Source organism: Schistocerca cancellata, chromosome 6 (genome assembly GCF_023864275.1).
Source record: "Schistocerca cancellata isolate TAMUIC-IGC-003103 chromosome 6, iqSchCanc2.1, whole genome shotgun sequence".
Taxonomy (NCBI): Eukaryota; Metazoa; Arthropoda; class Insecta; order Orthoptera; family Acrididae; genus Schistocerca; species Schistocerca cancellata.
Genome location: NC_064631.1, coordinates 371739255 through 371764834, shown reverse-complemented (window position 1 = coordinate 371764834; position 25580 = coordinate 371739255). Strand labels below are relative to the sequence as shown.

Here is a 25580-nt window from a genome sequence, read left to right as displayed (position 1 = left end):
TATGCGTGTTTGGCGCCATGCAGGTGAGCGCCACAATCAGGACTGCATACGACCGAGGCACACAGGGCCAACACCCGGCATCATGGTGTGGGGAGCGATCTCCTACACTGGCCGTACACCACTGGTGATCGTCGAGGGGACACTGAATAGTGCACGGTACATCCAAACCGTCATCGAACCCATCGTTCTACCATTCCTAGACCGGCAAGGGAACTTGCTGTTCCAACAGGACAATGCACGTCCGCATGTATCCCGTGCCACCCAACGTGCTCTAGAAGGTGTAAGTCAACTACCCTGGCCAGCAAGATCTTCGGATCTGTCCCCCATTGAGCATGTTTGGGACTGGATGAAGCGTCGTCTCACGCGGTCTGCACGTCCATCACGAACGCTGGTCCAACTGAGGCGCCAGGTGGAAATGGCATGGCAAGCCGTTCCACAGGACTACATCCAGCATCTCTACGATCGTCTCCATGGGAGAATAGCAGCCTGCATTGCTGCAAAAGGTGGATATACACTGTACTAGTGCCGACATTGTGCATGCTCTGTTGCCTGTGTCTATGTGCCTGTGGTTCTGTCAGTGTGATCATGTGATGTATCTGACCCCAGGAATGTGTCAATAAAGTTTCCCCTTCCTGGGACAATGAATTCACGGTGTTCTTATTTCAATTTCCAGGAGTGTAATTTAGAAAAACAGTGTGTAAAATTTTCATGTGGATAACTTTAATAATTTTGAAAATATAAAAAAACTATTAAAAAAGTACTTAACCGTCACTTAGTAAAGTAAATCTAGATAGGAATCATGACAGTTTAAGTTTCTTTGTCATTTGAAAACACTAACAGCATTCTCAGTTATTTTTAAAGAATTTTAATTCTAAACTTTTAATAATTTTGCTTTCGTAAGGAAAATAATAGTTTAAAACTTGACATTTATATTTTGTGTTCAGGTGGGAATAGATGAGAGTGAATGTGAGTGTGTATGTGGGGACATACATCAAATTTCAATTTTATAATGTATTACACCATCCATAAACAGCAAGTGTTACATAATCAGGACGTCATGAAAACGGCGAATCCCCCCTAACTGGTGGATGACGTATGTCTAGGAGTGTCTGCTTTTGTAATAAGGCAGCCAGAAAGATAGTAAGAGGGTATTTAGTTCTAAAGTATATTTAAAGCATAGTTTTATTTTGATTTTCATTTCGTTTGGTTTTGTGGAACATTTTGTGAAATTTTGCAATATGAAATGACGTAGATGCATCTGCGAATGCTGATTGGAGTAAAGCGGTTTGCGCACGAAATTGATCATGGAAGGTTAATCTGATTGGATGATCATTTTGATCAACCAATGAGAGAAAAGTCTTTCCTGTGTAATCTAATGACTTATATGCCCTGTGAGCGATGGCATTCAGCCAGCCGTGGAGTCGCTGTTGGACAAGAAGGTCATGTTAAATGTGTCCGAAAAATTATCTGTAAGATGAAGAAAGGATGGTTAAATCACACTCATATTATATTGCCGTGCTAGCAGACGCAATTACGGACATTTTTGTGAAGCTTTGAGGGGTTTTGGAATGTTGGTTGGAGAATAAACCATGTGTGAAACTATCGGCCTTTGTGAATATTCTGCATGGTGTGTTCCGTACAGAACATTTTGGAGAGCATCTCCTTTTGAAGAATCCACTGAAAAGGACTGAATGTGAACTCACTTTCTAACAGTGTGTTGCCTATGTGAATCTTGTAATATTTTGGGTTGGACTAAGCATATTTCTGACTGTCTTACATGTGATATAAGCTGCACGAACTAGTAGTAGATGTACTACCAACATAAATGTGGGCTTGGTGACAATAAATGAAATTTAATTCCTACTCCAATTTTTTCTTTGATTTCCTTTACTGCTTGTTCAACGTACATTGGGGATACACTACAACCCTGTATCACTCCCCCTTTCATGCCCCTTGACTCATACTACTATCATCTGGTTTCTGTACAAATTGTAAATAGCATTTCACTATCTGTGTTTTACCCCTGCTACTTTCAGAATTTCAAAAAGAGTATACCGGTCAACATTGTCAAAAGCTTTCTCTAAGTCTACAAATGCTATAAATGTATGTTTGCCTTTCCTTAACCTATCTTATAAGAAAAGTTGTAGGGTCAATCTTGCCTTGCTCATTCCTATATTTCCCTGGAATAACAAACTGATCTTCCCCAAGTTCTGCTTCTGACAGTTTTTCCATTCTTCTGTAAGGAATTCATGTAAGTATCTTGCAACCACATTTTATTAATCTGATAGTTCTGTAATTTTCACATTCGTCAACTTTTGAATTGGAATTATGATATTCCTTTTGAAGTCTGAGGGTATTTTGCCTGTCTCGTACATCTTGCACACTAGCTGTGTCATGGCTGGCACTCCCAAGGCTATCAGTTATTATTATATGAACGTTTTCTGCAAAGTCAGCTTTGGAGCCAATCTTTAACTTGTGGCTGCTTTTAACCAACTGTGGTACAATAGTATTTTGAATAGATAAATCTCTTTCACTTTACCTTCTAGCTGGGAAAGTGAAATAACAACAATATGAAAAGCATATGTCGTAGGGAGTGTTCCTTTCTGTATAGTTTACAAAAGCTGGTGTTGGTAGGAAGGATCTAAATAGCACAGGCTGTCAAGCAGTCACTGATGTGACGCACATTGTGTTGAGCAGCATGTTCAGCAACTGGATGGTCCAGCTGTCTCTTGACCACAGTTTGAGGGTGGCCATTCATGTGGAAAGACAGCTTGTTAGTTGTCATACCCACATAGAAAGCAGCATTGTGGATGCAGCTTACTTTTAAATTACATGACTGCTTTCACTTGTAGTCATGCCTTTGATGGGTTGTGAGATGCCTTTAATATGACTGGAATAGGTGGTAGTTGGAGGATGTACAGGACATGTATTGTTCCTAGGTCTGTTGCAGAAATATGAGCCATGAGGCAAGGGGTTGGGAGCAGAGGTACATAAAACTAAAGCAATCTATGAAATAGTCACTGAAGTGAAGTAGAAGAATATTGTGAAAGTTCAATGGGTGGCAGAATACCACTGTGGGATGGCTGGGCAGGATACTGGGTAGGATATTCCTCATTTCAGGTCACGACGAGAAGTAGTCAAAACCCTGGTGGAGGCCGTGATTGAGCTGCTCCAGTTCTGGGTGGTAACAAGTCATGAGAAGAGGTCTCTTTTGTGGCCAGAGTTGCGTATTTGGGAGGCAGTAGGTGACTGTAGATGATGATGATGATGGTGTGTGACGAGGGCCTCCTGTCGGGTAGTCCGCTCGCCTGGTGCAAGTCTTTTGATTTGATGCCACTTCGGTGACTTGCGCGTCGATGGGGATGAAATGATGGTGATTAGGACAACACAACACCCAGTCCCTGAGTGGAGAAAATCTCCGACCCAGCCGGGAATCAAAACCGGGCCCTTAGGATTGACAGTCTGTCGCGCTGACCACTCAGCTGCCGGGGGCGGACTGTGACTGTAGAGAAAAGGCACAAGAGATCTGTTTCTTTAAAAATTTGGGTGGGTAATTTTGGTCTGTGAGTGCCTCAGTGAGACCCTTGGCATATTTGGAGAGGGACTGCTCATCACCACAAATGTGATAACCACAGGGGGCTAGGCTGTATGGAAGGATCTTCTTGGCATGGAATAAGTGGCAGCTGTTGAAGCGGAAGTGTTGTTGATGTATAGTAAGTTTGAGGTGGATGGCAGTTCTGATGTATCCATCCTTGAGATTCAGGTCTACATTGAGGAAGGTTGTTTGTTGAGTTGAAGAAGAGTAGATGAAGCAAATGGGAGAGAAGGTGTCAAGGTTTTGAAGTAACTGGGTAGGGTACCCTCAGCCTCGGTCCAAATCACATGAATCCTGCAAGGATGTCCATAAATCTGTAAGAGTACGAGGGGGTGGAGATCTCTTTTGAACAGCACATTGCAAGTCATCCCAGATAGGCTCAATAATTTTCATGTCTGGGAAGTTTGGTGGCCAGTGGAAGTGTTTAAATGGAGAAGAGTGATCCTGGAGCCACTCTGTAGCATTCTGAATGTGTGGGTTGTGCACTGTCTTGCTGTAATTTCCCAAGTCCATCAGAATGCACAATGGACGTGAATGGGTGCAGGTGATCAGACCGAGTCATTACGTACCTGTCACGTGTCAGAGTTGTATCTAGGTATATCAGAGGTCCCATATCACTCCAACTGCACATGCCCCACACCATTACAGAGCCTCCACCAGCTTGAACAGTCCCCAGATGACAAGCATGGTCAATGGATTCATTAGGTTGTCTCCATACCCATACACATCCATGTGCTCGATACAATTTGATACGAGACTCATCTGACCAGGCAACATGTTTCCAGTCATCAACAGTCCAATGTCAGTGCTGATGGGCCCAGGCATTGCATAAAGCTTTGTGTTATGCAGTCTTCAAGAGTACACGAGTGGACCTTTGGCTCTGAAAGCACTTATCAATGATGTTTCGTTGAATGGTTCATGCGCTGACACTTGTTGATGGCCCAGAATTTTGCAGCAATTTGCAGAAAGGTTGCACTTCTGTCATTGCTGAATAATTCTCTTCACTTGTTGTTGGTCCCATTCGTGCAGGATCTTTTTTCAGCCGCAGCAATGTCAGAGACTTGATGTTTTACCGGATTACTGATATTCATGGTACACTCGTGAAATGATCATATGGGAAAATCCCCACTTCATCACTACCTCAGAAATTCTGTGTCCCATTGCTTGTGCAACAGCTATAGCATCACATTCAAACTCACTTAAATCTTGATAATCTGTCATTGTAGCAGCAGTAACTGATTTAACAACTGCACCAGAACTTATAGGGATTACCAACCACAGTGCCATATTGTGCCTGTTTACATATCTCTGTATTTGAATATGCATGACAGTACCAGTTTCTTTGGCACTTCAGTGTATATATCTGTGACTACTGCTGCCTAAATCATTCATTATTAGAAATAGAAAATTTGTGTATTACAATCAAAATCTTGCTAGTGTACACAGACATTCATCATTCAGTTCTGCATTAACTCATTCTTTTACATTAAAACATAAAGTTTTACATGGTATTTAGCTTTTAATACTGAAACTCATAAAATATTTTTACTAACAATGTTTTATAAAGTAGCCAGCCGGTGTGGCCGAGCGGTTCTAGGCTCTTCAGTCTGGAACGGCACAACCGCTACGGTCGCAGGTTCGAATCCTGCCTCGGGCATGCATGTGTCTGATATCCTTAGGATAGTTAGGTTTAAGTAGTTCTAAGTTCTAGGGGACTGATGACCTCAGATGTTAAGTTCCATAGTGCTCAGAGCCATTTGAACCATTTTTTATAAAGTAGCTTATCTAATGAAGATTATTAATTGGAAAATGTTCCAAACATTTCTGTGAGTTTATTACACAAATACATATGGAATGTTAATTTCAATCCACACAAAAACTATCTTGCAATTATGAAATAACAATTGTTTATGTTTTATGTCCAAGCATCAGTTAGTCACAATTGGACCAGTGCAGAGATATATGCATGCTTGCTAAAATTGGAATGAAATTAATGACAGAATATGAATCAGTATAATAAATTGAATTGTAAATGAGTGGATAATTGATGTAAGGTTGTTACAAAATGTGACAGCCTGACACCTGAGATCAATACTTCATGTCATATTTATCCTAATGATCATGCATCTGTAGTTTCAACATAAAACTCAAGGATGGCTACATCAGTAACTCCATACACATTAAACCATAACAGCCACTAATGATACCACCATTTTGACAGCTGCTACCCATTCCATACCAAGAAGTCTCTTCCATACAGCTAAGCCAAACTTGGTCATCTCATCTGTAGCATGACAAGCAGACCCTCTCCAAATACACCCAACAATTAACAGAAGCAGATCTCCCATGCCTAGTCTCTCCAGTTACCTACCACATCCCACATATGCACATCTGGCCATAAAAGAGTTAAGAGAACTCCTCTCATAACTCAGTACCACACAGGACTGGAGCAACTCAACCACATTCTCTGCAAGGGTTTCGACTACTTCTTGTCATGCCCTGAAATGAGAAATATTCTACCCACTATCCTCCCCACCCTTCCCATAATGATATTTTGCCATCCACCATGCCCGTTTGCTGTACACATCAGGTGCAGGTGAAACCATAGTCAGGTTGCAGTTGCCCAAGACAGTAATCATATCTGTGTGTGTGTGTGTGTGTGTGTGTGTGTGTGTGTGTGTGTGTGTGTACAGGCATGCGCACGCGCATGCATGTGGGCACACTCTATTTTGGAAGAAGAACTTTTGTGTCTAAAAGCTTACCTGCTTAGCAGTCTTTTCATTTTGTCTGGCTGCAATCCATCCTGGACTTTTCACTGTTTGATTTTAGCAATATGAAAAGGGTAGATTACTATTTACCACTTAGAGGACATGCTGAGTCACACAATGGAAAGATTGTTAAACATTTACACTTTTGGACAAAAAAGTACTACTTCTGAAATAGAAAACACATGCAAATTCACATAAGCACAACCCACACAAATGCTGCTACTGTCTTCAACTGCTGGGGTCTGACTGGAAAAGTGGATTTATTTGGATGACACTGGGTTCCTGAGCACATACATATGATCTGATTGGATATATGGTTCTTTAATTTCACTTTAATTTGGGCAGAATTTATTGTCTTTAACATCAGTTTTTAGGGGAGATTGACTGAGGATTGTGGAGAATGATTTCACAAGCTTGCCTGAGAATACAATATACACTGCCAATTTTTACTCCTTGAACCTCTGCCGCAATGAAGAGCAATGATTCTGTAATGCAGACAGATGCAGCACTGAGCAGTTAACAAATAAAGAAGTGACAGAACATTCTGTAGATGACTCATGCCAGGTGATCTACATGAGTATGATACTGATGTGTTTTTTTCTATTTTTCTATTCTTAAGGCCATTTAGTTTGCAATGCAGAAATAATATAAATTTGCTTTCATCCCACAACAAATGAATATGAAACTCATAGACTTTATTCTATATTTGCCTAATATATTTATAAATCAAACTGATCCCACCACTCATGTGATCCTTGTGTGATGCAATAAGTGCCTCTGTCACTATATGAGAAAAGTCATATGAATTTATACTTACTGCACAACATAATAAAGATTTATTCTGAGACTCTGAGACTGTCAGACACGCAAATGTATTAACATATTGAACTACACCAAAGAGTTTCTCACTTCTCACCTTTCTCTGAAGAATTTTGCGTAAGTGTTCTTGGAGATAAGAAGTGTAGCAGAAGTAAATTTCACCCCTTGAGGGCACAATACTAGCACTGCTATCAGAGTACGATGGATGAGCTCTTTTTAATTAGCTATAGCACTGCACTTTTCACTAACATGACAACTTGGTAAGGGGAGTATAATGGCTTCACTGTCAAAATTTTTTTCAATACTGGTGCATCTGTGATTGCAAATCACAGAGCAGTCAATGGCTAGTACAGATGTTTTTCTTGTAGTGATCCTGTTCTCATTTCCAAATTAGTTCTGCTAAGTATTTTTAAAATAAATTCTATTGGATTAAAATGAAAACCACCTTAGCTCAAAGGATGAAATGCCTCAAAAGTGTCCAACATTGAAGACATCAGTTGAGATAAATTGAAGGTATTTTGCTACTATTTGAGGGACTTCTCATCAAAGAGTGAAATAATACTGGACTAGGACCCTGATATGCAATCAGACACATTTAAGACAGGCAAAAAAAAACAGCTGCTAAGTTGGTTAGTGGTAAAGGATTTTTTTATACATGAGGCACTTTTAGTAGCACTAGCAGGTAACTGCTATGGACATCATAAACCTCCACTGCAGAACACTTGTCTAATTTCATAGTATACCATATTGAAGAAAAATTGCATGTGGAGTTATCACAACTCCAAGGAAGAAGATTAGTTGGTGACTGCAACCTCCGACAGAACTTATTGCGGTCTAAGCTACATCAAACTGACGACAATTCTTCAACAGCAGAGAAATATATCTTGTTGGCCACTTTTAATTTTGAGATAAATGCTATCTGTTAACTGATCTCAGGATATAATGATCTCAAGATGACCAATTTTAGACTTAGACATTTTATATTTTTCGTTATTATTGAAGGGATATAGAAAAGCTTACATTAAATAAATAAGAATGGAAGTACAGAACGCAATACAGAGTGGCAATTAGTCTGTTCACAATGAGCTGTAAAGAGGTGGATAATGTTCATGAATGACATCAACATGTGTCTTCGACATTAGCCTTCACTTGAGTGAGTCTTTAAAAGAACAAATAAATGGATTCCACAATAAAAGCTTTCTGTAAAATGTAGTATTTCTGCATTACAAACAAAAAATTGACATCTATCTATAGTTTTGATTTATTTTAACATGTATACACTACAGACCTAAAGCTATATCTGCAAGGTTTTGAGAGATACTTCATACATAACTTTTGTGTTCCTAATTTCTTTGATTTTTACTGACCTTCAAATGTGGGAGCTAGTTCTGCCATACAAACACTTTGATAAAAATTCCTATTTCTAGTTTCCACACAAATATGATAGAATATTAATATAATGACTCACATCATTCATAAGTGTCAGAAGCCAAGTGGTGCGCACTGAATCTGTAGTGGGAACCAGAATCTCACTGAACTTTTTTTCAGGATCATGTTCGTATATTGGCACCACCCATTCCCAAGCCACCCACTCATCTTTCTCCACATCCACGAAGTACTCATATAGTGTTGGATGGCCAATGGGCAGGTATCCTTAAAGAAAAAGAATTAATCATGTATATTATTATCATTATGTGTACAAGAGTAAGAATGTAGTATTGTTAGGGACTACATTACTTTTAGATCTACTTGCACGTAGAAATTTTCTTACACATGATACTTTAAAATATGTAAGGTTTAATGTTAAATAAAATTGTAATAATATAAAAAATTGAAAATTCTAAGTGGAAACCAAACAATGATATGGAAAAAGAGTTTGTATACATGTTATTGCAACTAAAGGAAAAGTCACTTTCAAAAATGATAAAAATGTGAAACTGGTCTGGTGAATACTGGGTTATGAATACAAAATCAAATAGGGGTAACACAGCAGTAGGAGTAGGAATGCATGTCATCCTAACCACCATCTGCTTCACGTCTGCTGTGCAGCGAGCTACCTTAATTTAAGTATTAACTGTATTTTTCTTACTTGTCACTTCTTCTTCCGTGTGTTTTTGCTTTTAGGAAGCTTTAATTGTCGAGTGCTATTAATAGTGTTCCATAGATTTCGTGTTTGTTTTGAATACAGTCAGAGAGAGTCCCTTTAGTCAACCATAGTGCCAGTAGTGCTAGTGTTTGTTTTCAATACAGTCCAGAGACAGGTAGTGCTATTTTCATTGTTTTCTACAAGAAGTGGCTAGCAATCACAGTTTAGTCAATAATCAGCTGCCTTTAGTGAATTAGCAGTCTAGTTAAAAGTTGATTAACTCTCTTCAGTAAATTGATTCCTTAGGATGGATAGGATGTGTGACTTCTGTGTATGGATGCAGGAGGAGCTGGCCACTGTTCGCGAACAGCTGAGCGTGTTGATGGCCGCGGTCAGCCGTCTTCAGGCTGCTGCCTCGGAGTGTAGCGGCAGTGGGCAGTCTGGTGCATTGCAAGGTACACCCCAGGTGTTACATGCTTCACCCACTGCCCTGCTGTCGAGACATCTTTGCGGGTACTGGGCGCGGTTGGGCCACCCTCTCCCCAAGGGGAGTGGCGGGTTCAGCAGCGGATGAGGCGGAGGGTAAATGTGGAGGCTGGCCGTGTGGCATCGCCCGCTCTGCCTGTGAGTGGACATGTGGCTGCTCCTTCAGCAAGGTCCAAGCAGGCACACGGGGGGAGGGGTTTATTAATTATTGGCAGCTCCAACGTTAGGCGGGTGATGGAGCCCCTTAGGGAAATAGCGGAAAGGTCGGGGAAGAAGGCCAGTGTTCACTCAGTCTGCTTGCTGGGGGGTCTCATCTGAGGTGTGGAGGAGGCACTACTGGCGACGATAGAGAGCACTGGGTGCACCCAACTGCAAATTGTTGCTCTTGTCGGCACCAATGACTTCTGCCATCTGGGTTCAGAGGTCATCCTCAGTTCGTACAGGCGGTTGGGGGAATTGGTGAAGACGGAAAGCCTCGCTCGTGGGGTGGAATCAGAGCTAACTATTTGTAGTATCGTTCCCAGAACCGATCGCGGTCCTCTGGTTTGGAGCTGAGTGGAAGGCTTAAACCAGAGGCTCAGATGATTCTGCAGAGATCTGAGGTGCAAATTTCTCGACCTCCGCTATCAGGTGGAGAAATGTAGGGTCCCCCTGAATAGGTCAGGCGTGCACTACACGCCGGTAGCAGCTACAAGGGTAGTGGAGTACGTGTGGAGTGCACATGGGGGTTTTTTAGGTTAGAGAATTCCCTCCCTAGGCCCGACAAGACGCCTCCTGAGACGCGGCAAGGTAGGAGTAGGCAAAATGCAACAGGGAATAACAATATTAATGTGCTAATAGTAAACTGCAGGAGCGTCTATAGAAAGGTCCCAGAACTGCTCTCATTAATAAACAGTCACAACACACATAGAGTACTAGGGACAGAAAGTTGGCTGAAACCAGCCGTAAACAGTAATGAAATCCTAAACTCAGATTGGAATGTATACCGCAGAGACAGGCTGTACAGTGAAGGGGGAGGCGTGTTTATAGCGATAAGAAGTGCAATAGTATCGAAGGAAATTGACGGAGATCCGAAATATGAAATTATTTGGGTGAAGGTCATGGTTAAAGCAGGCTCAGACATGGTAATTGGATGTCTCTATAGGCCCCCTGGCTCAGCAGCTGTTGTGGCTGAGCACCTGAAGGATAATTTGGAAAATATTTCGAGTAGATTTCCCCACAATGTTATAGTTCTGGGTGGAGATTTTAATTTGCCGGATATAGACTGGGAGACTCAAACGTTCATAACGGGTGGCACGGACAAAGAATCCAGTGAAATTTTTTTAAGTGCTTTATCTGAAGACTACCTTGAGCAGTTGCACAGTGAACTGACTCGTGGCGATAACATATTAGACCTTCTGGTGACAAACAGACCCGAACTATTTGAAACAGTTAATGCAGAACAGGGAATCAGCGATCATAAAGCAGTTACGGCATCGATGATTTCAGCCGTAAATAGAAATATTAAAAAAGGTAGGAAGATTTTTCTGTTTAGCAAAAGTGACAAAAACCAGATTACAGAGTACCTGACAGCTCAACACAAAAGTTTTGTCTCAAGTACAGATAGTGTTGAGGATCAGTGGACAAAGTTCAAAACCATCGTACAATATGTGTTAGATGAGTATGTGCCAAGCAAGATCGTAAGAGATGGAAAAGAGCCAACATGGTACAACAACCGAGTTAGAAAACTGCTGTGGAAGCAAAGGGAACTTCACAGCAAACATAAACATAGCCAAAGCCTTGCAGACAAACAAAAATTACGCGAAGCGAAATGTAGTGTGAGGAGGGCTATGCGAGAGGCGTTCAATGAATTCGAAAGTAAAGTTCTATGTACTGACTTGGCAGAAAATCCTAAGAAATTCTGGTCTTATGTCAAAGTGGTAGGTGGATCAAAACAAAATGTCCAGACACTCTGTGACCAAAATGGTACTGAAACAGAGGATGACAGACTAAAGGCCGAAATACTAAATGTCTTTTTCCAAAGCTGTTTCACAGAGGAAGACTGCACTGTAGTTCTTTCTCTAGATTGTCGCACAGATGACAAAATGGTAGATATCGAAAGAGACGACAGAGGGATAGAGAAACAATTAAAATCGCTCAAAAGAGGAAAGGCCGCTGGACCTGATGGGATACCAGTTCGATTTTACACAGAGTACGCGAAGGAACTTGCCCCCCTTCTTGCAGCAGTGTACTGTAGGTCTCTAGAAGAGCGTAGCATTCCAAAGGATTGGAAAAGGGCACAGGTCATCCCCGTTTTCAAGAAGGGACGTCGAACAGATGTGCAGAACTATAGATCTATATCTCTAACGTCGATCAGTTGTAGAATTTTGGAACACGTATTTATGTTCAAGTATAATGACTTTCCTGGAGACTAGAAATCTAATCTGTAGGAATAAGCATGGGTTTCGAAAAAGATGGTCGTGTGAAACCCAGCTCGCACTATTCATCCACGAGACTCAGAGGGCCATAGACACGGGTTCACAGGTAGATGCTGTGTTTCTTGACTTCCGCAAGGCATTCAATACAGTTCCCCACAGTCGTTTAATGAACAAAGTAAGAGCATATGGACTATCAGACCAATTGTGTGATTGGATTGAGGAGTTCCTAGATAACAGAATGCAGCAAGTCATTCTCAATGGAGAGAAGTCTTCCGAAGTAAGAGTGATTTCAAATGTCTATAAGGTACAATACATATATAGAATTGTGGACAGTTGGGAATGAAAGTCTCACGGGAAGCGTGCAAGGGATAAGTCCCTGCGGTTGCGCTATTCATCTGTGTCCTCGGTGGCTCAGATGGATAGAGCGTCTGCCATGTAAGCAGGAGATCCCAGGTTCAAGTCCCGGTCGGGGCACACATTTTCAGCTGTCCACATCGAGGTATATCAACAACACCTGTCGGCAGCTTAGGTTGTCAGTTAGTCATCATTGATTTCAGGTGTGCCACAGGGGAGTGTCATGGGACCGTTGCTGTTCACAATATACATAAATGACCTGGTGGATGACATCTGAAGTTCACTGAGGGTTTTTGCAGAGATGATGGTGTGGTGTATCGAGAGGTTGTAACAATGGAAAGTTGTACTGAAATGCAGGAGGATCTGCAGCGAATTGACGCATGGTGCAGGGAATGGCAATTGAATCTCAATGTAGACAAGTGTAATGTGCTGCGAATACATAGAAAGATAGATCCCTTACCATTTAGCTACAAAATAGCAGGTCAGCAACTGGAAGCAGTTAATTCCATAAATTATCTGAGAGTATGCATTAGGAGTGATTTAATATGGAATGATCATATAAAGTTGATCGTCGGTAAAGCAGATGCCAGACTGAGATTCATTGTAAGAATCCTAAGGAAATGCAATCCGAAAGCAAAGGAAGTAGGTTACAGTACGCTTGTTCGCACACTGCTTGAATACTGCTCAGCAGTGTGGGATCCATACCAGATAGGGTTGATAGAAGAGAGAGAGAAGATCCAATGGAGAGCAGCGCGCTTCGTTACAGGATCATTTAGTAATCGCGAAAGCGTTATGGAGATGATAGATAAACTCCAGTGGAAGACTCTGCAAGAGAGACGCTCAGTAGCTCGGTACGGGCTTTTGTTAAAGTTTCAAGAACATACCTTCACCGAAGAGTCAAGCAGTATATTGCTCCCTCCTACGTATATCTCGCGAAGAGACCATGAGGATAAAATTAGAGAGATTAGAGCCCACACAGAAGCATACCGACAATCCTTCTTTCCACGAACAATACGAGACTGGAATAGAAGGGAGAACTGATAGAGGTACTCAGGGTACCCTCTGCCACACACCGTCAGGTGGCTTGCGGAGTATGGATGTAGATGTAGATATAGATGTAAGTTACCATACACAGCATTATTATCATAGCCAAGATAGACATGAAGCCAACACCCACCATAGTTATTCAGGTTTATATACCAACTAGCTCCACACATGTTGAAGAGATTGAAAAAAAATGTGATGGGATGAAAGAAACTATTCAGTCAAGGAAGACAAAAATTTAATTGCGATGGGGGACTGAAATTCAATAGTTTGGAAAGAAAGAGAAAAAGAAATAGTAGATGAATATGGGCTGGGGGAAAAGAATGAAACAGGAAGCTATTTGGTAGAATTTTGCACACAGGGAATATTTTTAATTATTGCCAATACTTGGATTAAGAGTCATGAAAGAAGGTTGTATATGTGGAAGAGACCTGAAGACATCAGAAAATTTTGCTCTGATTATATAGGGTGATCAAGCAATCACCCTGATATTACAAACTGCCAGTCATGGTGGAGAGGGGTAAATGTATCAGTCTGAGGTTAGGGACCCTGGTCCAGAAATGACTGAGTCAGTAGTTATAAGCGAAAATCTTTCTGGTAGCTCTGACAGTGGGATATTTGTACCAGAGCTGTTGTTGCTATGTGCTAGGCAACTTTCATAGGTGGTAATATAGGCAAAACAAGGAAAAAATGACTGGTAAAATGGACTCTAAAAAGCATACCTTAAATGCTATTCGCACTTGTTCAGAAGAAGGGATTTATTTCACAGCAGCAAAAATTAACAAGTGCTCATAGCTTTTAAGATATGCATTTTAGAGCCAAAGTTTAGTAGACATTTCTTTCTTGTTTTGGTCCATACTACCACCTCTGAAAATTGGCTACTCTGCTGTCTTAGCAGCAACATTACATACATATGTGTTCTTGACAGAGGTATCAGAAAGATTTTTGCTTATAACTTTCAGCATGGCCATTTCTGTACCAGGGTTCCTAACCCCAAACTGATACATTTACCCTTCCCCATCAAGGGATGACCCCATATAATAGAGAGAGAGAGATTTATTACCAGATTTTAAACTGCAAGACATTTCCAGGGTTAGATGTGAACTCTGACTGCAGTTTATTGATATGAACTGTAGATTAAAAGTGTAGAAACTGTTCAAAGATAGGAAATTAAGAAGATGTGGGCTGGATAAGTTGAAAGAATCAGAGGTTGTTGAGTGTTCCAGAGGGAACTTTAAGCAGTGATTAATGATGACAGGAGAAAGGAATACAATGTAAGATGACTGAGTAGATTTGAGAAATGAAATAGTGAAAGCAGCAGACGATCAATTATGTAAAAAGACAAGACCTAGTAGAAATAATTGGATATCACAAGAGATAATTAATTTAACTGTCAAACAGGGCAAAATGAAAACATGAGACTGACAGGAAGTGCAAAATGGCCAAGCAGGAATGGCTAGAGGGCTAATGTAAGGATACAGAAGCATATATAACTAGAGGAAAGATAGATACTGCCTACACAAAAATTCCTCCCCTCCCCCCTTCCCCATTAACCATGGACCTTGCCATTGGTGGGGAGGCTTGCATGCCTCAGCGATACAGATGGCCGTACCGTAGGTGCAACCACAACGGAGGGGTATCTGTTGAGAGGCCAGACAAACGTGTGGTTCCTGAAGAGGGGCAGCAGTCTTTTCAGTAGTTACAGGGGCAACAGTCTGGATGATTGACTGATCTGGCCTTGTAAAACTAACCAAAGCAGTCTTGCTGTGATGGTACTGCGAATGGCTGAAAGCAAGGGGAAACTACGGCCGTAATTTTTCCTGAGGGCATGCAGCTTTACTGTATGGTTAAATAATGATGGTGTCCTCTTGGGTAAAATATTCCGGAGGTAAAATAGTCCCTCATTTGGATCTCCGGGCAGGGACTACTCAAGAGGACGTCATTATCAGGAAAAAGAAAACTGGCATTCTACAAATCGGACCGTGGAATGTCAGATCCCTTAATCGGGCAGGTAGGTTAGAAAATTTAAAAAGGGAAATGGATAGGTTAAAGTTAGATATAGTGGGAATTAGTGAAGTTCGGTGGCAGGAGGAACAAGACTTTTGGTCAGGTGACTACAGGGTGATAAATACAAAATCAAATAGGGGTAATGCAGGAGTAGCTTTAATAATGAATAAAAAAATTGGAATGCGGGTAAGCTACTACAAACAGCATAGTGAACGCATTATTGTGGCCAAGATAGACACGAAGCCCACACCTACTACAGTAGTACAAGTTTACATGCCAACTAGCTCTGCAGATGATGAAGAAATTGATGAAATGTATGATGAGATAGCAGTCTTAAAGGTTGCACAGGATAGAGTAGCATGGAGAGCTGCATCAAACCAGTCTCACGACTGAAGACCACAACAACATGATGAGATAAAAGAAATTATTCAGGGAGACGAAAATTTAATAGCCATGGGTGACTGGAATTCGAGAGTAAGAAAAGGAAGAGAAGGAAACATAGTAGATGAATATGGATTGGCGCTAAGAAATGAAAGAGGAAACCACCTGGTAGTTTTGCACAGAGCATAACATAATCATAGCTAACACTTGGTTCAAGAATAATGAAAGAAAGTTGCATACATGGAAGAATCCTGGAGATACTAGAAGATATCAGATAGATTATATAATGGTAAGACAGAGATTTAGGAACCAGGTTTTAAATTGTAAGACATTTCCAGGGGCAGATGTGGACTCTGACCACAATCAATTGGTTATGAACTGTAGACTGAAGAAACTGCAAAAAGGTGGGAATTTAAGGAGATGGGGCCTGGATAAACTGAAAGAACCAGAGGTTGTACAGAGTTTCAGGGAGAGTATAAGGGAACAAGATTGACAAGAATGGGGGAAACACATACAGTAGAATAAGAATGGGTAGCTCTGAGGGATGAAGTAGTGAAGGCAGCAGAGGATCAAGTAGGTAAAAAGACGAGGGCTAGTAGAAATCCTTGAGTAACAGAAGAAATATTAAATTTCATTGATGAAAGGAGAAAACATAAAAATGCAGTAAATGAAGCAGGCAAAAAGGAATACAAAAATGAGATAGACAGGAAGTGCAAAATGGCTAAGCAGGGATGGCTAGAGGGCAAATGTAAGGATGTAGAGGCTTATCTCACCAGGGGTAAGATAGATACTGCCTACAGGAAAATTAAAGAGACCTTTGGAGAAAAGAGAACCACTTGTATGAATATCAAGAGCTCAGATGGAAACCCAGTTCTAAGCAAAGAAGGGAAAGCAGAAAGGTGGAAGGAGTATATAGAAGGTCTATACAAGGCCGATGTACTTGAGGACAATATTGTGGAAATGGAAGAGGATGTAGATGAAGATGAAATGGTAGATATGATACAGAGTGAAGAATCTGACAGAGCACTGAAAGACCTAAGTCAAAACAAGACCCCAGGAGTATACAGCATTCCATTAGAACTACTGACAGCCTTGGAAGAGCCAGGCCTAACAAAACTCTACCACCTAGTGAGCAAGATGTATGAGACAGGCGAAATATCCTCAGACTTCAAGAAGAATATAATAATTCCAATACCAAAGAAATCAGGTGTTGACAGATTTGAAAATTACCGAACTATCAGTTTAATGCGCTGATAACCACGCAGTTGAGCGCCCCACAAACCAAACTATCAGTTTAATAAGCCACAGCTGCAAAATACTAACACAAATTCTTTACAGACGAATGGAAAAACTGGTAGAAGCCAATCTTGGGAAAGATCAGTTTGGATTCCTTAGAAATGTTGGAACATGTGGGGAAATACTGACTCTACAACTTATCTTAGAAAATAGATTAAGGAAAGGCAAACCTATGTTTCTAGCATTTGTAGACTTAGAGAAAGCTTTTGACAATGTTGACTGGAATACTCTCTTTCAAATTCTGAAGGTGGCAGGGGTAAAATACAGCGAGCAAAAGGCTATTTACAATTTGTACAGAAACCAGATTGCAGTAATAAGAGTCGATGGGCATGAAAGGGAAGCAGTGGTTGGGAAGGGAGTAAGACAGGGCTGTAGCCTCTCCCCGATGTTATTCAATCTGAGCAAACAGTAAAGGAAACAAAAGAAAAATTCGGAGTAGGTATTAAAATCCATGGAGAAGAAATAAAAACTTTGAGGTTCGCTGATGACATTGTAATTCTGTCAGAGACAGCAAAGGACTTGGAAGAGCAGTTGAACGGAATGGATAGTGTCTTGAAAGGAGGATATAAGATGAACATAAAAAAAAGCAAAACGAGGATAATGGAATGTAGTCAGATTAAATCGGGTGATGCTGAGGGAATTAGATTGGGAAATGAGACGCTTAAAGTAGTAAATGAGTTTTGCTATTTGGGGAGCAAAATAACTAATGATTGTCAAAGTAGAGAGGATATAAAATGTAGACTGGCAATGGCAAGGAAAGCATTTCTGAAGAAGAGGAATTTGTTAACATCGAGTATAGATTTAAGTGTCAGGAATTCGTTTCTGAAAGTATTTGTATGGAGTGTAGCCATGTATGGAAGTGAAACATGGACGATAAATAGTTTGGACAAGAAGCGAATATAAGCTTTCAAAATGTGGTGCTACAGAAGAATGCTGAAGATTAGATGGGTAGATCATATAACTAATGATGAAGTATTGAATAGAATTGGGGAGAAGAGGAGTTTGTGGCACAACTTGACAAAAAGAAGGGACTGGTTAGTTGGACATGTTCTGAGGCATCAAGGGATCTCAAATTTAGCATTGGAGGGCAGCGTGGAGGGTAAAAATCGTAGAGGGAGACCAAGAGATGAATACACTAAGCAGATTCAGAAGGATGTAGGTTGCAGTAAGTACTGGGAGATGAAGCAGCTTGCACAAGATAGGGTAGCATGGAGAGCTGCTTCAAACCAGTCTCAGGACTGAAGACCACAACAACAACAACACAAAAATTATAGAGGTCTTTGGAGAAAAGAGAAGCAGCTATACAGATATCAAAAGCTCAGATAGAAAACCAGTACTAAGCAAAGAACAGAAAGTTGGAAGGCAGAACGTATACAAGGGTTATACAAGGGAAATGAACTTAAGGGCAATATCACAGAAAGGAAAGAGAATGTAATTAATATGAGGTGGCAGATATGCTACTGCAAGAAGAATTCAAAAAAACACTGAAAGACCTACGTCAAAACAAGGCCCCTTGAGTAGACAACATTCCGTTAGAACTATTGATATCCTTTGGACAAAGCTATTCCAACTGGCATGCAAGATGTTTGAGACAGGCAAAATAACCTCAGACTTCAAGCAGAATGTAATATTTCCAATTCCAAAGAAATCAGGTGCTGACAGGTCAGAATATTACCAAACTGTCAGTTTAATAAGTCACAGTTGCAAAATACTAACATAAATTATTCACAGAAGAATGAAAAAACTGGCAGAAGCTGACATCGAGTAAGATCAGTTTGGATTCTGGAGAAATGTAGGAACACATGAGGCAGTAGTGACCCTATGACTTCTCTTAGAAGACAGGTTAAGGAATGGCAAACTTTTGTTTATAGCATTTCCAGACTTAGGGAAAGATTTTGACAATGTTAACTGGAAGGTAGCTAAGGGTAATTACAGGGATCAAAAGGCTATCTATAGCTTGTAGACAAACCAGATGGCAGTTAAAAGAATAGAGGGACATAAAAGGGAAGCAGTGGTTGAGGAGGAAGTGAGACAGGATTGTAGCCAATTCCTAATGATGTTCAGACTGTACACTGAGGAAGCAATAAAGAAAACCAAAGAAATATTTGGAGAAGAAGTTAATATTCAGAGAAAGGGAAAAAAAGGTTTGCTGATGACACAGTGATTCAGTCAGAGGCAGCAAAGGACTTGGAAGAGTAATTGAATGGAATGGACAGTGTCTTGAAAGTAGGATATGTTGTGACTCGCCGATTATTCAAAGTGCCGCCGCGCAATTACGCACGTCCTCTACGTGCGGCGCTGTCTGCCAGCCACGCAGCAGCTGCGCCACCTAAGCGGCCAGCTGAGCAGCGGCCGCTAGACTGAGACTCAGTGTTTAATCGAATGCCGACTTGTACACAGGTCAACTTACTCAGTGACTTATATGTGTTGTTGTCCGAAATATGTGTTAAATTTGAAGATATAAAAGGATATAAGATGAGCATCAACAAAAGCAAAAACAGTATAAAGGAATGCAGTCAAATTAAATCAGGCAACACTAAGGGAATTAGAATAGGAAATTAGATACTAAAAGTAATACACGAGTTTTGCTATTTGGGCAGTAAAATAACTGATGATGGCTGAAGTACAGAAGACATAAAATACAGACTGGCCATGGCAAGAAAAGTGTTTCTTAGGAAGAGAAAGTAGTAAACACTGTATGCAGATTTAAGTGATAAGAAGTCTTTTCTGAAAGTATCTATCTGGGGTGTAGTCTTGTCTGAAAGTGAAACACGGATGATAAACTCAGACAGGGAAAGAATAGAAGCCTTTAAAAATGTGGTCTGCAGAAAAAAGCTGAAGATTAGATGAGTAGATCATGTAATTAATGACAAGGTACCGAACATAAGTTGGGAAAAAAGAATTTTGTGGTACTGCTTGACTAAAAGAAGGGAGCAGTTGATAGGACACGTTGTGAGACCTCAAAGGACCACCAACTTAGTACTGTAGAGAAGTGTGTGGGGTAAAAATTGTAGAGGGAGACCAGGAGATGTATAAAGTAAGCGGATTCAAAGGGATGTAGGTTGCAGTAGTTATTCAGAGACAAAGAGGCTAGCACAGGATGAAATGGCATGGAGAGCAGCATCAAGTCAGTGTTCAGACTGAAGACCACATCTTGCAACAGTAAGACAGAATAGTTAGACAGAACTTACCTTCACGAGGTAAAATTCCAGTACTAAGGGAAAACAACAACAACAAACTCTTCCTAGCTTTTGAAACTATTAGTTTTTTCCTCAAAGAAGAAAGTGGGATGTATTGAGGAATGTCAGAAAGAACAGACAGGGCACTCAGATCCCAGGATGAGGATCATGGGGAAAAAATGATGAAGTTGCAATGAGAGAGAGGGGGGGGGGGGGAGGTGAAGTTGGAGGAAGGAATACAGCTAAAACTGAGTAATTAAATAATTCAGTACACAAATGAACAAATAAATAAATAAATAAAAAGTAGTGAGAATGCTCTATGTTAATAAAGATTAAGACCACAACTGTAAAGAGATGTGCGAATGTGTTGGTGAGCAAGTTCCACCTCCACATTTCAGAGAAACTAGTCTTTGATTGAAATACCCTGTATGAGTACCACACACGTAGGTCCCTTAAATCACACTACAGGGCATCTCCAGCAACTGTGTTCTGGGTACCCCTGAGAAGGACTGTTGTTCTACATTCACTCATGTTCTCAGCCAGTTTCATGATGGTCATTCCTATGGTCTGTATACTATAAGTACATGTAAGTTGGTTAACATAAAGTGTTTTTCTCTTATAATGTTATGCTTGTTTATGCTATAGAATTTGCCAGTGGTGGAGCTTGAGTAAGAGCTATGGATGGTTGCATGGGGCAGGTTTACAGTATGAAAAATTTGAAGGGGGGGCGGCGGAACAAATTCGTATAAAGATAACAGTTTGGGAATGTCATATGAACTGATAAATGTGTTATGCAGGTTAACAGAAAGTTACAGCGATGATGGCACGGGGAGGATATCAGGGAGGGCGTCATTTTGTTATTTTGGGTCTTGACACGAGAAATCCATATATTTGGCAGAGTAGGTATTTAGGCATTAAATGCCTAAATGGTACTGGATGACAAAATGGGGTAGGACTTCCAACTTGGAAAGAGGATGAGATGAAAATACTGCCTGGGAGATTTGTTTGTAGACAAAATATGTGGAGTGGTTAGAGGCATTTGAAGAGGGCTCCGAAGCCAACTACAATGAAACTGCCAGGTAGTTGTTTTTGCAGGTTTTGGGAAGTAGGTATAAGGTGGTTGTTCCTTGGGTCAGGATAGGTAAGGAATTGTATGGCAACAACTGTGATCCTTATAAGGGGGCTAGATTTTTAATGATTTTGTGCAGATCAGTCTTGATGGAAGGAAAGGATGGGTGTTAAACTGTACATTTAGATGTCTGTAAGCTAATGAAGCATCTCTGCTATAAGCCACAAACTACTTACTGTCAAGAACAACAACAGTCAAGAGGATATCAAGCCAAGAACCAGAGTTGGAGGAGATGGGGACGGGACTCCTATTAACTTCACACAGAATGGTAAAAGTGTTTTGAGATTTCATGAAGATTGGCACTGGGCAGATTTGCTACTGGTCGATATCCATTATACATTCTGCTGTTCTTTAAACTCACACTGAACTGATACCTCTGTCTCCATGGTGGTGCACCTGCACTTACCATATTCTTACTGGGCACGGCCTTCACAGTAATGGAGCTTCGGTGTACAGGGAGGATGATAATAAGAGTGGTCTCTCTTCAGGGTACAGGCTGCTTGGGATTCACCATGAATAAGATTTGGGATTTTGTGTGATATTTTTCAGGAAAGAGTGAGGAGTGATGCAGGAAGTAAGAAATTCCAAGATTGTCTGGACAGGATGGTTTTAGGGCAGAGGAGGCAGATCCATTGGGAATAGGAGAAGGCACTGTTCTAGGCATGGTTTGACATCCACTCTTTTGGTTGTCAGTTGGGTTTGAATGAAAATGATATTTCCAATTACGGTCATAACACCTCTAGACTGAAGCTGTCACAGTGCTTACCAATATATGAAGGTGATTCATAGAGTAACCTTTGCCTTCCTGTAAATAACTAACTGTAATGGCAGAATTGTATGGGCGTATCGGAATGCTGACGGGAAATGCAATCTGAGTCACGCGCCGTGGCGTGTACACAGCCACCGGCTACGAAGAACAGTCTGAGACCGGCCAGTTGGGAACATGTATCACTCTCGACACAGTGATGACAGGTTACCGGACGTGCATAATGCATTGTAGCACCGCCTTTATTAATAAATGGTAAAACTAAGTTTTCCGAGTTCCACATTCTGCACTACCCAGAACTACTGCTCACGCATCACATCCTAACAGCAAATGGACGCAATACCATTTTACTCGGCCATCCAAAAGACCCCATTAGATAACTTACACAGAAATTGTTTGAGACTGTTTTTTATAACATACATCATGAAATTACAGCTTGTTGCTATTATTAAATATAGTCACCATTTAAATTTAAGCATCTCTCTTGCCATTTCACTGATTTACAAATACCTTGTTCATAAAATTCTGCTTCCTGGGCACACAGCCAATCTTTCACGGCATTTTGGAGTTGATTGTCATCATGTCATGATACTAGTCACTTCTTCACATGAGTGAAGAGATGAAAAATCACTTGGTGCCAAGTCTGGGCAGTAAGGGGGGGGAGGGGGGGGGGGAGGGTCATCAAAAATGCCTGATCAGAACTGCTTCCTTACTAAGGCAGAGCCCATTTGTTTAGTTTTGTGGCCATCTGTGAGCAATTTTCATATCCACCAAGAACAGAACTTTCAGTAGACTAAGTGACCAAGAACAACCTCATACAAAGTAGTAAAAGAAAGTTGCAGGAATTTTTCAGGAAGTTCAGAGATGGCGAGTCTTCTATTTTTGCAAATTGTTTCATCAATTTTCTTGACAAGATCATTACTCACAACAGAAGGTGTACCACTCCTCTCTTCATCATGAATGGTTGTTGTACTACTTTTAAAATACTGGACCCATTGCTGCACAACACCTTCACCCATAATGTTTGGACTGTATACAGTACAAAACTGATGATGAAAGTCTGCTGCCAAAATGTTTTGTGCTGAAAGAAATCTTATTACTGCTCACACTTGGCATTTTGTGGGATTTTTTTATTACAGCATTCATGTTTTGAGATTGTTAACAAGTGAACATGTGAAAGAACAAGGATAATATTCTCACAGCAAGAAGCTTACTGAATCAGAGAACAAGCATATTTGACAATGGTGGTACTTCATGCACAAATACTAGTACCACACTAAAACAGTGGTTGCTTTCCGAACCACCCTCATATTATCTTTGATCTTCCTCTTCACATTTATTTCCTCTCATCTTCTCAGCAGGTGTGTGCTTCTAATCCTGGGGTCTGAGATACCTGCCATTCCTTTCTAACCTTCCCCAACTTATGTCTCCACCAACAGTTATGAAACCTAAGAATATTTTATTCGCTTTTAAATGTGTCAGTCAGCAATAATGGAATTTCACTTCCTCAAGGTAAGTACTAGTCAGCTATTTTGTCTCTCTGTAATTTCCAGTCACTTATTGCATTCTCCAGTTTTTATACAAAACTTAGGAAAGTACCTATCAAGCACAGTAACCCTAAATGTCATAATGTACAACAGTTTCTGATCTGTTCAGATCCTCAGCACTAGCTAAAGTAATAAGTTGCATGGTGGCAATGAAGCATACATGGTGAAGGACATGACAAGTCAAAGTGAAGTGTAAGTATTTAGGTTTTAATTGTGTTTTGTCATTATGTAACTTGGAATAACTGATGTGCTTACAGTCCTCAATGATTCACTATTGTCACTCTACAAAGCAGAACACTGTCATCACATATGGATTAATGTCCAGTGTGGCACAGTATTTTACAGAGGTAACACAGCATATAGTCTGTGTATCGTGTAAACTTTGTTCCAAGTGTTTTCAAATTTTAAATGTTTGTGTATCATATTTTCTGAGGCAGAGATTGGGGAGCAGCCCAGCATTTGCCTCAACAAGTATAGGAAACTGCCTAAACTCTGCTCTCAGACTGATTGCTGAATCATAAGACTGATAGTCAAACTGACACAAGATCCAAACCAGGTATGGCTCATCTCCCTATCCCACAATCTAATCTAGCATACTGTGCATTAAGCTATATCAGCAGGTTTTCATTGAAATGATCACAATAGCAAATTAAATACATTCATATCTCAAACCCCTTGTATGAGAACAAAAGTGTGAGATAGCATTCTAATATCCCAAATACCGTATTTACTCGAATCTAAGCCACACTCGAATCTAAGCCGCACCTGAAAAATGAGACTCGAAATAAAGGGAAAAAAATTTCCCGAATCTAAGCCGCACCTGAAATCTGAGACTCGAAATTCAAGGGGAGAGAAAAGTCTTAGGCCGCACCTCCAAATCGAAACAAAGTTGGTCCATTGTAATATGAGACACAATTTAGGTCGAATGAATGACGCTACAGCTACAGTAGTTTGGTTTGAGTCGTGAGCTTAGCAGTTAAGCTTTACCAGGTAGCCATAGCTATGCGTCAGGAGCTCCATCCATATTTATACAGATACCCTTGCTTTTTCACGTGCTCCGTCTGGTTTGAATCGATTGCTTTGATCTGATAAGTGCCGTTTTCTTTGTTATAGGTGTTTACGTCACTCAGGGAAAAAAAAAAAAAAAAAAACTGCGTATCATAGAATATGTTCTGAACAAGAGTTAGGCGAAAATTTTTCACCGTTTGAAAATCTTTGCGGCCGCTTCTTTAGTACATCAAATTCTGCACAGAAATTAGTGTCATCTTAGATTTAAAAATCTAGTCAGTTGCCGTACTTCATTTCTGACTGTATCACTATTAGGCACAAGTATAATACGAATATAAACATGACATGATATGTATATTCTTCCGTGTTTGCTGTTGTCTCACTCTAGTTTCGTAGTGTATTAGGCAGACAGGATTTAAATGAGATAGCAGCAAACACGAAAGAATACATAGCAAAATGTTTATATTCGTATTATTCTTATGGTGAAGAGAATACTGCATGTGATTCACATTTCATCAGGTTCCTATTAGCAACCATCTCTTCTCACAGGTAGGAAAAAATTCAGAACGTAGAGTTGGCCATATTGACAAACATCCCAAACAGTCTTGCCAGTCAGATTTTCGTAGTACATTGAAATAATGCTACATTCGAAGATGAACGATACGGAATTTGTATTTACTTTGTTGGATAATGTGTGA

At 40.5% G+C, this 25580-nt stretch overlaps 1 protein-coding gene across 1 annotated transcript in view; it reads right to left on the bottom strand.

Annotated features, from left to right (window-relative positions):
• Positions 1 to 25580, bottom strand: part of LOC126088335 (dynein axonemal heavy chain 10) — a 1153099-nt gene that overhangs the window by 594467 nt on the left and 533052 nt on the right. The window contains exon 26 of the mRNA XM_049906469.1: positions 8635 to 8835. Coding sequence (XP_049762426.1) covers positions 8635 to 8835 — 201 coding nt within the window. The remainder of the gene's footprint in view (positions 1 to 8634; positions 8836 to 25580) is intronic.